The sequence below is a fragment of the Aphelocoma coerulescens genome, chromosome 12, assembly GCF_041296385.1.
Source record: "Aphelocoma coerulescens isolate FSJ_1873_10779 chromosome 12, UR_Acoe_1.0, whole genome shotgun sequence".
Classification (NCBI taxonomy): domain Eukaryota; kingdom Metazoa; phylum Chordata; class Aves; order Passeriformes; family Corvidae; genus Aphelocoma; species Aphelocoma coerulescens.
Window position 1 is genome coordinate 2,196,993 of NC_091026.1, and position 13,691 is coordinate 2,210,683.

The 13,691-nt window shown below is 41.7% G+C and overlaps 1 protein-coding gene across 1 annotated transcript in view; it reads right to left on the bottom strand.

The window, feature by feature from the left end:
• SYN2 (synapsin II) overlaps window positions 1-13,691 on the bottom strand; it is a 153,639-nt gene that overhangs the window by 93,277 nt on the left and 46,671 nt on the right. The window contains exons 2-3 of the mRNA XM_069027771.1: window positions 4,389-4,446; window positions 1,750-1,841 (exon numbers count right to left, since the gene is read on the bottom strand). Coding sequence (XP_068883872.1) covers window positions 1,750-1,841; window positions 4,389-4,446 — 150 coding nt within the window. The remainder of the gene's footprint in view (window positions 1-1,749; window positions 1,842-4,388; window positions 4,447-13,691) is intronic.

The following is a 13,691-nucleotide window of genomic DNA, read 5'->3' on the forward strand; positions in this document are numbered from 1 at the left end:
TCTGTAATTAATGCTGGATGGAGTGACTGCATGCAGAAGGTCAGGAGAAAAAGTTTAATTCTGGCTCAAGCATCAAGATCCAAGATCTCAGCATATGATACACAAAATATAATTTTTCATGGTGTGGTTTTCATTCACAAAAATCAAGGAAGTTGGTGGCTGCTTTTTTTTCCTCCTAAACTAAACCAGCAAAATTTTATCATTAAAATCTCTATGATTTAGCTAACTAATAATCTGCTCATAAATCTACGATACAAGGTCCCTTTGGACCTCAAATTGATAACAAATATCTCCAGTTATCACAGAAACAGAGAGCCACTCTCCCATCATATCTGCACCTCACACCACAAACCACACACACATCCAGGCATCTCACACCAGAACTGAGGGGAAATTATCAGCTTCAGGGACTTCTATTTGGGTAAATAAATTACCCACAAAACTATAATATTACAAAATCCCTTTTTATCTCGTTCTCAGAGTTATCTGATGGCACAAGGCTCCTTTGTTTCGTAACACAAGCAGCACTTTTAGCAAGTCTTCTCACGAACTGCAAATCTTCGTGGATGTTGTTTTCTGGAGGTTCCCAGCCCTCATTTTCTCCTGACATATTTTGATGGTAACTTGGCCTCGATATTTTTTGGAATACTTTTTGGAGTACTACAGAAAAGCCACTAGGGAGCAGCGATCAAGATTTCTTGGCTCCAAAACTTCCATCATTGAGTAAAAAATTCCACCAACCCTAAGAAAAATCAAATCTCTTCTGAGGAAATAATCTTGCGGATTTGGCACGAGATCATTGTTGTTGTATTAAACTGCAATATTTTTAAAACATGCCAGAGATTAAAGAGTTGGAATTTTGAAGCATAAACTTGTTTTGAATATTTTTTCCTGGTTTTTGGTTTTTTTTTTTGTTTGGGTTTTTAAAATGAATGAGTAGACATTTTGAGATCTTTTATTTTGAGAGATGTTCTGCAAACCATGAAGATCCAGGACATGCTTGTGTGGCTCCAATTGTTCAGCCAAACAACTGCTACACGTCACTCACACCAGCCAAAATAGGAGCAATTCTCACCATTTAAATAAAATATAGGATATAATTTTGACAATAATTTTGCCAATATAATAATTCTGCCAATATAATTTTGCTAATATAAATTTTCTGATACTTCCTTAAGCTTTTACTGTAGCCTGTTTTCTCCCCTCACATTTAGGAGGCTTTTGGTGTCCTCACTGAAAAAAACAACTTAAATTCATCCTGCCTTCAATTGGCATCATCCTTTTTAGACAGAACAGCTGTTGGGAAATCTGAGGTGTTCAAACTGAAGTGTTTCAAACAGGCAGGAATATTCCAGGAACTGCCCTGAGAGGGCAGTTGTGACTTGGTCTGTTCCAGTAGAAAATATTCCACATTAGAAATAAATTCTGCTCATCTGGGAGAGTGTGCCAGGTACAAAATCACCAAACCCGTGTCTTTCTGTAACAAACATAAAACCCAAGTCAATCCCCTGAACTCCCAACCACATAATTCTTTATTCTGGACTTCATTCCCTTAATAAATCCATTTTCCCCATGATAAAAATGTCAAGATGCATCCTTGCTGTCACAAAAAGGTGGTCACAAATCACATATTTTATTTTCTACTTTCCCTGTTGGGCACCAGTCAAAATCCACAAACACAACCAAACCCCTCAGCACACATGATGCCATTTACTGCTTTTTGCTGTCATTTTGTTTAGTTTTCCTTACCTGATGACTTTGGTGCCATTTCGAATTACTTGGATATCAACTGCATAATTGCCATCAGCATGGGCTATCAAGTTGATTTCTGAAAATTCTGCCTATGAAAAGAAGACTCCTGTTAGTCAGTCTGGTTTATTTTACTTTTGTTTTCCTAACTCCCTTATTTCAAGCACCAGGGCCTGAAGCGCTGGCAATCAACATTTGAAATAAAATGAGCACCAAGAGGACATTGATCCAGCAGTATTTGCCAAGTATGACACATCATATCTGAAAAGATTTTAATCCAAAGAGAGCAAAAGGTAAAAAAAAAAAAATGTTGTCAAAATGGATTGTGGGGCAGTAGCAAGCGGATTTACTCATCCATGTCTGCACAGAAATGTAGGAATTATATTTTTGCTTTAATGCTATCAAAGAGATTAATACAGGCTCAACATTGACATAAAGTTTTGAAGGAAAGAGTACAAAAGCAGAATTAAAATAACATTTTCTTATAGAATTTTGTGTCTCCTCGTAGTGCTTACCCCGTTCTATTTTCTTTATGTGCATTTACTGGTCTTTTTGAAAGATCTGGTGCCAATGAACAATTGTCTCACAAAATTCTCAATTAAAGCACTTTTTCAAAAGTCTTCTCACACTGGAAATGTGGAATTTAAAAGGAACCGCTCCCATACTCTGAATCTCCAGTTATTTGAAAGGAAAGGACAGGATGTTTTTCATTTATCCCCAGCCTTTCACCAGCTTAGACTCTCAAGGCACTTTACAATAACATTGCCCAGCAGAAGAATTGAAATGCAGCCAACTGTCTTCTGGTGGATAAAGAAAAGTGTCTTTGCTGTCCCGGACACCAGCACAGAATAGAGAGTGTCACAATTCTCATTAGTCTCCTCTTGAAAAATGGTATCACTGCAAGTCTTCCTCAGTGAGATCTGGGAGGCTTTCACACTCTGGTGCTCAGTGCAGGGAGTGCTGAACTGTTCCTCCCACTGCTCCAGCTCAGGCGCTGGAGTGTGTGCTTGGTTTCCAGCTCAGAGCTCTCCTCACTAAACCCAGACACTCTCACACCTCCTGGGATCACTGGGACACAGCTCCAAGCACGGGGGACACTTCCAAGTTTATTGCAAAAACAGTGCAAATGGGGAGAGAATGAAATATTTGTGTATGTGCTGAAAATGGCAAAGAATCATTTGCAATCTGCTGGCTCCCAGACTGAGAATGGATATCTCCAATTAATAAATCATTTTAAAAGCTTAGGACATGATAGAAGATGTTGTCTGTTAAGAAAGGCAGTGTACAAATGAAATAATTAGTGTTATAATAAATGGTATTAGCAGTAGTTGTTACTGGTGTTTGATTGTTGCTGTCCTGACGTGTTACAAAGGGATTTGTGTGGCTCAGAAACTTCCAATCTCTCTCTGATTAAAGTTCTGGTCCCACAACACAGCTCAGGAAGGAATTTCCAGGTTTACACTGAGTTTCTGCTCCTGTTAAAGAGATGGGGTGTGTGTGCTGCCCGCTGCCTGCTCTGTTCTAGGTGTGAGTGGACAAATCAGTTGTCTTTGTTTTCCTGCCTGTCCCTCAATTCTCCTGAAGACCCCTGGCAAAGCTTTCCATGTCCCCAAGCCAAGGGCATCAGATATTCAGCAGTGCACAGAATGGATGCTGCACCATTTCAGTGAATTTAGATCAGCTGGATCCACAAAGGGATCATTTTCCCTCACTCCTTGAAAATCCAATGACAAAACAACCCAAGGCCTGATGCTTCTTACAGCAGCATCTATTTGAGGAGTTCAAGATTCAAAAGCAGTGAAAAGACTTATTTAAATCCCTCCTTTCAGCTTAGATAAAATAGCTATAATTCCAGTGCACCCTAAATTATATCTCCACATATATTCCTATTGATTATGGGGTTTTTTTAATCCCCTGTAGTGGTTTGGTTGCTAAACCATGACATCCCCACACGGCAGCGCTGCACCCAGAGCACATTTATATTCCTGAGTGGGGAATTAGTGATACAGAACTGCCACACGTAATTCATGGAGTGTCTGGGAACTTCACAGTCTCTAAGCAACAACTTCTGAACACAAGATGTTTTTCATGCTGTGAAAATTATGGTCAAAATCCTCTAAGAAGAGCCCACGTTGGGTGCCAAAAAAGGGCTGTTGTGGTTTAACCCCAGCTGGCAGCTCAGCCCCACACTCATTCCCACCCAGAGGGATGGGGAGGGGACCAGAAGGGTAAAAGTGGGAACACTCCAGGGTTGGGATAAACAGAATTCAAGAGATAAAGCCAAAGCTGTGAGTGGAGGCAGAGCAAACCAAACCCCACAGCAGCTACAGGGGAGAAAATCAACTCTGCCCAAGCCAAAACTGTCTCATCTCCTGAACTGTGAGGGGTTTGGGGTACAAAGATTGTGAATTTATCTTTACATGTATGCACAGAGAAGCATGGAATTACTTGGGGTGGAAAAGCCCTCTCAGATCATGGGGTCCAACCATTAATGCAAGGCCACCACCAAACCATGTCCCCAAGTGCCACACCCACATGAGTTTAAAATCCCTCCAGGGAGGTGTCACATATGTGTTAAATAGATGTGTGTCTCTTTAAATGCACACATATAAAAGTAACATGCAGGTTAAGTCAGTTACCTGTTCCACCTTTATGTCATACTCTCCATGGACCTTTTTTCCACGAAAAGCCTTGGCCCTGCAGGAAAAAAAAAAAAAGGGAGAGAAAATCAAGGATATCTGTATCTGTAATCAGTGTCTGTAGAAAACTTCCTGTATTGCCTTCAATGTCTTGAAAACACACAGATATACTAATTAAACTGCCCACTGCACATACACAATTCCCCTTCTTTGCCATCCTTGTATTCTCCATTCCATCCCACAGCATTTTGTAGTAAAAAGCACAATGTGATTTCCAACACCGAAGTGAAAACACACTGGAATGATGAACCATTCTGAAGTCCACATTTCACAGTTATTAAATCATATAAAAGGAGGCCCATTAAACTGGTACAACCATGCTCTCAAAGCCAACAATGCCCCTGGAAATTCATTGCCATGTGAAGAACTTCCTACCCACCACTCATGTTCGTCTTTACCCACGTAGTTTATTTAGAAAAACTGGTTTGTTGGGAGCACTATGCTTAGAAACTTTACATTGTTTTTAAAGTAGCAGGGTACTGGAGACAGCTGTTGTCAGATCTTTGAGTGCCTGCTTGGTTTCCTAACCACTTTTCCTTCCTCTAGACTAACTTAAGATGAAGTTAACGTGAAGGAGAGCTTATGAGCAGTTATTATGCATGAGGATTGCTGTGATAAAACAGAACTGAATTCACTGATCCAGCCTCCCAGGCCTTACCACCAGATATTCCTCTAGGAATTCACCCCTTGTATCCCTCAGGCAGCATGTATCTGCTTTGGATTAAAAGAGAATTTAAACAAAAAAGATAAATCTTTTAAAGATTTGATAAAAGGGAATTATTCTAACACTCTGAAGTTGTTAAAGGAATATGGGATCAGTCTCTCTGCGTTTTCCTTGCTCAAGCCAAAGCTTAGAGGATGTTCCCTGCTTTTTTCTTTGACAAGGAAAAATTTGTTGCACAATTCCAAACCATAACACCACAGAATGTCACCTCAAGTGTTAAAGAAGAGTGACTTTGTCCATTTTCAACATCTAACAAAATGCTATTATATTACATGAAACCTACATCACCAATGAAAGCAATATTAATAAAAATATTAACAATTTATCCTTGCTTATTACCACTGGGGTCCAGAAGAGTTTCACCATTGGTTTCAATAGTGGAAGAAGCAAACTTCATAAAAATCAAATGAAAACACTGCCTTGGGCAGCATTTCATCAGGAATAAGGATATTTCTTAAGGATAGCTTTAGGATATGAATAATGGATGGCAGAAAGCAAAAAAAAGTGTTTATACTGAAACCACACACTAAAATATTGCCCAACCATTAATTCTGTATAAACATGCAATTGGTAAGAAGAAAACAAGGAAGAAAACATTATTATTATTATTATTATTATTATTGTTATTGTTATTGTTATTATTTATACTGTATTCCTGCAATAAATACACAGGGAGGATGAAGTTTGAAATCCTTGTTTTGTTATAGGAGGTGCACACTCAGCTTAGTGTTACCAAATATTTTTGCCAATACTAAAAGTGGAAGTTAAACCTAATTTACAGCAATGCCATTGATTACTTGTTTCCCTTTCCAAATTTGTTTAGGAATCCCATAAGAGGAATGTGAGCATCCCCTCTTTGAAGGTTCTGGGCATGTTTTATGGGAAAACCCAGGGCATTTGTGCCAGAGCAGGGAGGAAGGTCTCACAATCAGGGCCAACACCACACCTGCCTCAGGAGGAAAGCATCCAGCTCACCTCAACAGACAGCTTTAATGCCTCTCTGAAAAACTAAAGATTTACCCCTGAAGAAAATACTTAAAGTCCAGTTTCTGGTCCCCATAAATTTAACAGCATTGTTCTGGTTTAATTCTATTGGGAGCAGGACAAGCTCCTGGATTTCTCTCTGATGCTGTAACAGGTGAGGTAAATGCATTATAGGGCATCACACAACACATTTAATTTAAATAGAATTATCTTGGCCACATTATAGTGAAGGTTCCTCTTGGGCACTGGAAAATAAGTTTAGAATAATACTCAAGTTTCTTCAAATCTGAACGAAACCTGGCCATCCTCAGAGATGAAACTTCCCCCTAAGGCCTGCCCTAACAAATATCAGCAACTGGTACTTCTTTGAGAGAGCAAATGGAACTGAGAAACCACAGACAGCCCAAGGCAGACCCTCCTACTCTTTACTCCAAGTCCACTGCACGTATGTGTTAGTGAGATAACCAAAATACTCATTAACTGTTAATTAGTGAGATGCTATTCCTCTAAATTCGGTCTTTCTACTTAAACATGAGGCAACCTCCAAACAGCTAAACCCTGGCATGATTCACATTTCAATAAATGACTTCAGCTTTGAAAATAAACAGGAATAGTGAGGACAAGTTAAGCAATCTGAGGCTTGAAAACAAATCTGACATTCAGTCATTTAAAGAGATTTAATTTCACAGCAGCTTTAGCCAACAGCTTTTATAAAAATGTATAATATTCCACAATATTCTCCAAATGTTGAGCCACAAACTGCAAGAATTTATCTTGGTATCTCTAAAAAATAACTTGAAGACTCATAGCTCGAGAATTTCAGAACAAAGTCCAAGAGTTTCTTAGCATGTGTTTGCTGTGAAATAGAACCCAGTTTTTGTTCTATTTACTCTACCTATGAAATTCAGCCATGCCCTGCTTGAATTATTTCCCATTTTCAATAAAAGAAAGAGGCAATCCTTTCATAAAAACATTCATCACATACTTATGGTAATTTTTTTTTTTTAGAGAGGGGAGCTGAGGAACGAAATTGTTTGGTGTTATTGATTTACAGGATTCCATTCAATTGTAGTTTAAAATTCCTGTTAAGCCTTATTACTCTTGGCATGGAGCATGGAATGGCTGCAACCAGCTCTCAGAGCTTTCCAGGACAGGGTCTCTGAGGAGTGTGAGGTGAGCTGCCAGCATGAGTGAAATTAAAAAACAAACATGCCCCACACCAGGTAACATTTGGCTGCCTGCTGTTGATGATTTTTTGCATTGTAGGTAAGGAAGAGGAGGAAAGAAAGGAGCACCATCATCCCCCTGAAACTCAAACACTGCTTTCCAAAGCCAACAGAGAGAGCAGAGAGCTGTGGAAGGGATGCTGCCCATTGCAGTCACTGGCAGAGCCTCTGATAGTCAGAGTCTGTTCAAAATACCTGAAATATTGATGCATTCCTTGCTTCACAACCCATATTTAAAATTAAACAAGCAGAGAATATGCAGTTGCCATAGAGGCAGCCTGACACGAACTCACTCTGCTCACTGAACTTTGGCAAGGACAAGGAATGAAGCAGAGTCATTAAAGGTGTTTCAAATATATTAAAAAATCTGATGTATTTCCCTCTTCACATACCCACAGTTCCACAGTGTGTAATTCCATGGACTTAAAAAGCCTCGTTACACTAATCTCAAACTAAAACACCTTGGAGAAAAACCAAGCCTGGTCTTGTGGCTGAGACTTCAAGTTGAGCCCAGTCTTCAAGGGCAAATCTGATTGGAAATAATTGATTCTTTAGATCAATTTAAAAAGACTTTTGTAAATACAGGAAGACCATAAGATACTGTTAACAAAAGCAAGTGTATGCTAAGATCTGCACAGCATTTCCATTTTATGGGAGTTAAACCACAACCTGCTGAGACCAGGGGGATTTCTCTATCAATGTCCATGTGCTCTACAACTGACAAGGCCAACATTTGCTGTGCTGCCTTCCCAATCAGCCAAGCTAAGGAAAATCATCATCTGGATAACTCACCTATGCTGAGGTTATCGTGCTTAAATAGAAATTATCCAGAACACTGCAAACACAGTGATTTACAGACTTTCTTTTTTTCACTTGTTCCACATTTCTGCAAAAAGAGACTGATATGAAACAAAAAAATATCCTATTTAAAACCTGACTCTGAAAGACCTTGATGCTCTTAAATGTGTTACTCAGATTCTGCAAAGACCTGTCTGGATTTAGAACACGTCCTTTTTGTTTCTGCACGGTGGAGTTCCACCCTTGGCACCTGACCCAGCCAGTATTTCACTCTCACATGAAACAGTGATGTTTGCTCAAGCTATTACTTCACACAGAAATTGCCCCAGAAGAAGCAGGCCATCACCACAAAACAAATGACAGAACACATCAGACGTGTGACTTTGAGCGACTTTTAGCTGTAGAAGTGCTCCCTGCTGAGCTGGTTTTCATTAGATCAGTGACAATCTCCACTAGCAGGAGCTGTAAGTCTGCACAGCAGCACATTTCCCTGGCCCTGGGACAGCACAGGTTCCTCCAGCAGGTTCCATGGCTCACACTTCCAGCAGTTCTGCTCTGCTGTTAATCACTCAGCTGGACAGAATGCCCTCCCCAGCAGAGGCACTGCCATGGCAAGGACACAGGGATTGCCCTTCAAAGCCATTCACCCTGGGAGGTGACAACTCACAGAAACCCCAACTGAAGTTTGATTTATTTCATACTAATATTTTTTCCCCAGCACGCCAGGTAGGACCCGACTGATGCAGCTCTTCACTCTCAGTCCAGCCTTTTGAAGGGGAAAATAAACTGCTCCTAAAACAGGTGCTTTTGCCAGTATGTCTCAGGCTTCTGTCTGTGCTGTCTGCACACCTGAAATCACTGTATCAAATATTTCCACACCAGAGCTGTCAATCATAAGGGACAGAAAGAGAATTAGTGGGAACAAAGGCAAGCACTTCCTGTCCTGGTGCATCTCAGCACAGACCTCCCAGCTGGCCTGACCCTGGCACTGACACAGTTAATTCTGTCAGCCTGCAGGATTTCTTTATCACTGAGCTGCCCACTTTTACTGAGGACCACGAGGGCACAGCCACCCCAGAGCTCAAACTGAGCAGGGCAGGAGAACATCTCTGTGGCAATCACTGCTCCTCTGCTGCAAGGCTTTCCTGCCCTCCCTTCTGCAGCCTGGAGCAAAGAACTTTGCTAAACACCTGCTTAAAACCCAAACCTCCTGCATGCACCCTCATACCTTGCCCCACTCCCTTCACCAGGGATGGCCAAACTCCTGAAAAACCAGAGTAAACACTTTTCAGTGAAGGATTTCCCTGCCCAGGCTGTGGAGGAGCTGCCCAAAGAGATTCCGGTCTAAAACCTTATTTTAAAATAACCCATGGCCTCTCAAGAAATGAAGAATACAGTTTTATTAAGCAGCAATTATTCCATTTCCCCGCCTGGGTTGCACACCTCTCTTGCTAGAAAGGTGATTTTGGTTTTTTCACAACAGCTTTATGTGTGCCACCTTCAGAGGCTTCTATAACCTCCAACTCAATGCCTTCTTGTATTCTCCTAATTTATTTAATTTATAACCAGCCCTTTCTTTTTTAACAAGTTCTCCCATCCCTTGGCATGTATCAGATCCCCTCTACTCTGATCATTTAAACAAAGCAGAGCCATTTTATTCTTTCCAGCCCAAGAAGCATCTCTGTTGCTTTATTCTGGAGGGTTTGTCCCTCTGCTCTGTGCCTGCACAGTGTTTTCACTAGAGATGTGATGCAGAAGAAAGTGCCTCCTACTCCTGAATCTCTCAGTTGAACTGAAATTTTATGGGTCTTTTAAGCAGCCTGCTCAACTGAAAATGCCTCATTTTCTGCCCACTCGAGGTGAAACAAGTCCTCTTTCATGCCCAAACACCAGTCTGCCTTTCTGGTAATGTCTCCGAATCCCACACCTCCCATTATGTAATATTTACCATTAGCCCATTACTTCTCTGCAGGATTTGCAGTCACGATGTAACTTCTGTGAGCTCCTTTGCTGCAGATTGGATGACAAATGAGAGTATTTTTAAATGTTCATTCCCTCATCAGCAGAAGACCTAATACATGGTGCAACACACCCTAACCTTTTCCGAATCTGTTAGACTCATTAGGACGACTACTACACTTCCCCAGGGTTGGGGTCATAAAAATATTTTGTACTCATGAGATGAACAGAAAGTTCCAACTTTTATACAGGAAAACATATCAGCCAAATTACGAAATATTACAGTGCTGAATCCAGCTTTTATTGGTGCTTGGTGCTCAAGCCTCAAGCTGCATCTTCTGCACCAGCTGCCCTAAGTTCCTTATCTCCTACGGCCAGGAAACAATACTGCAGGATAAAGTAACAAATTTGGCATTTCCCTACCAACTAAGTGGTCCATTCTTTCCATTTCAGCTGCTGATAACCAAGAGAAAGGAGTTCAAACTGCTACTGAGCAATCCTGTTCAGAAAGGAAGGCACATCATCTTGAGTAAGCGGCTAAAATGTCCCACAGTGCAGCCCCTGGTGAATAATTTGTGACAGAAAACACCCAAACCAGCTAGAAATAGAATCTTGAGATATGTAAATTTATTTTTTCTTATTGAGGTAAAGAAAATGAAGTGAACCTAAAGACTTTACACTGCCAGGAGGTCATTTCTGGCAACACCTGAAAAGCCATATAAAGCAGCATGGAGTGAAAGAGCCTCTGAGACTGAATCCAATCCATTTTTTCATCAGAAATGCATCTGCCTTTTAGTTTTCCTATTTATGCCGAGTTCTCTGAGGTGTTTCAGATGTCTTTAAGGAAGATGTGTGACTCTGTGAGGTAAATCTGAATCACTTATGCCTGGAGACACTACAGAATATTACTTCACATATAACCTGTTGGGCTGTGACATTGGTTGAATTTTCACCTTTGAGGATCCTGAATTTAATACAGAAAATGTATCTTAAAAACTCCTCTGAGGTTCTGGACGAGCCAGTCCAGAAAGGAGGAAAGAAAGAACGGGGAAGATGCAAGTCATGCACTCCCACTAACATCACATTACAGCAATACTTGAGGCCCCATTTGAACAAAAAGCCCAAATAATCGGTGTAAAACAGCATTTGATGTTTCAGTTTATTTTTTTTCATGCAACTGAAACTTAAGCTTTTATGCTTATACTCAAGACAGTCACGTGCTGCCCTGGTTTTTTGGTTTGGTGTTTTTTTTTGGTTTTTTTTTTTTTTTGAGTGGATCAATCAGAAAACCTCATCTTGGTTTAGCATCTGCACAGAGGCAGGAAGGGAAGGAGTCGATGGCTTTTGCTGCCCTCTTCTGTAGGAAGAAATGCAGAGGAGATTGGCTAAAGACTGGTTTCCAATCCCAGGTAAGCAGATCCATGGTCAAACCCCGGATTTCCTGGCTCTAAGGGACAGCAGGGCAGGCAGGAGTCACCCACGAGGTGGCTGGAAATAGTGGGAATATTCCAGTGCCTGCCTGTGCTCAGGGATGGGCGACAGGCACCGCATGTGCCATGAACAGCCTGTGAGCAGCTTCAATCCACCAGAAACAGCACATTAACAGCAACAGCCACACCACTCTCGATGTGTTTCCCACAGCATTAGCAACAACTCACAAGGAAATTAATCACTCACATCTGATGGGTTAAATCACCACTAATTGCTGATGCTTTCTAGGACCCTCTGCTATTTGTAGGTGAATTAATGAATATTTTCAAGGTGGGCTTTTTTCTCCCACATAGACACAGTTTCCACTGGCTTCATGAGAGTCTCCTCTGACACTAAATGTGGATCAGACACTGGGTGGTGCTTCCAGTGCAATTTCCCCGCCTCGAGGGAAGGAGAATTTCATGCACTCTGCTCAGCAGAGAAGCAAAATAATTTCTCAGTTATTATGGAAGAATAAGCCTCAGAAATGCACATTTTACCTAGCTGCTGGCTTTTGGGGAAGGCCCAGAATGCTGTCACAAAAACTCAAGCTCCAACAGCCATGGGAATTACACTGTACAGGTAAATCTCAGTGCAAATGGATACCAAGAAAATAGAAAATACTTTTGCCAGTAGCACCTCTTCACTGTTTTTAAGCTCCCCAAGTGTGTTAGAAAACGAAACCAACCACCTTGTAGTTTAATATTACGCCTTGAAATACAATCACATAATTTTGTCTGTACTTCAAATACCCATGTTTGGTTTATTGATTTCAATATTCTCTACAAAGCCAAATAACCGAGAGCCTGTGTTCTGAGGTTTTTCAGCTTCTCACTATGGATTAGGGAAGAACAGAATCTTCCAGTACTGCTGGTGAGTGAACTGCGTTTTTCACTACAATAAACTGGCACCACAAGTAATACTCCAGACATGGACATTCCATCCCTTCTCCAGGTGAACCTGACCGTGGGAATACAGACTTTAAAAATTCCTACACAAAAACGGCCCACAAAGCTCAAAGCCAGGTAAATCTATTGGGATCTGTGACACAAAACAGAGCCCAGGATGAGGATGCTGAGACAAAGGGGAAGCCAGCAGAGATGAGAGAGGACTTTCCTGACAGTGGTGTCTGACAGGCAGCTGTGCAAACTTAATTTGCTCGTGGTGCATCTAATTAGGAGCTGAACTAAAACCAAAAAATCTCTGTCAGAGAGAGAGGCCCACTCTTTTTGGTGTAACTATGCAACAACACAAAATCCCACCATGGCTCACACCCTTCTCATCACTTGTAAAGCAGGAGTGAGCCAAGTTTTTAGTGCTTGATGACCACTGGAATCAGACAAGCTCCACACTCTCCCAAGTGTTTGGTGCAGAACTACTCCAGCCAAGGTCTGCATCACTCAGCTCACGTCCAGCTCTGCAGTGGAGCAATATGGAGCACCACGGGTTTGGGATTTGGGAATCCAGCAGTGTGTCAGGGAACTGAGCAGCAGTGTCCCCAGAGGTTGTTGCAAACCCCAGCACGCCAAGCCCTCCCAGCTGTGAGGAGCAGAGGCTGTGCTGGACACAGGATGAGATTCCAACAAATTTTCCCTTCCCCTCCCCTCTTTTTTTATTTTTTTTGCACAACTAAGTGCTGTCAGATCTGAGATTTACTGCTAAAACATGGCAGTGTAACAGGCATGAGGCAACTAAGACTCAAACAAACATTCTCTTTTGACTGACAGCCACACGTAGCAGTAGTTGCAATAATTACACAACTGCAGGATCCAGATCCATAGGATTAATTCCCCCTGTGCCTATAGGGCTGAGAACAGGACCTCTCTGTGTTCTCTTCTGTACACCATAGCAAAGCCTGTTCCAAAACCTCAGAGGTTTGAGCAGGGCTGATCTCTGCCTTCCCACTCCCTGGGTGACACCCAGCCCTGAGCCCAGGGTGCCCAGGGGCTGAGCTGGAGCCAGCCCCACCTCCTCCTGTGGGATTCACCCATGGTCCCCAGGCTGCATGAGGCTGTTGGTCACCTCCCTGCTGATGGATCCTTGGGCAAGCCTGCAGCCCGTGGCACTGGTTCATCTGGAGAA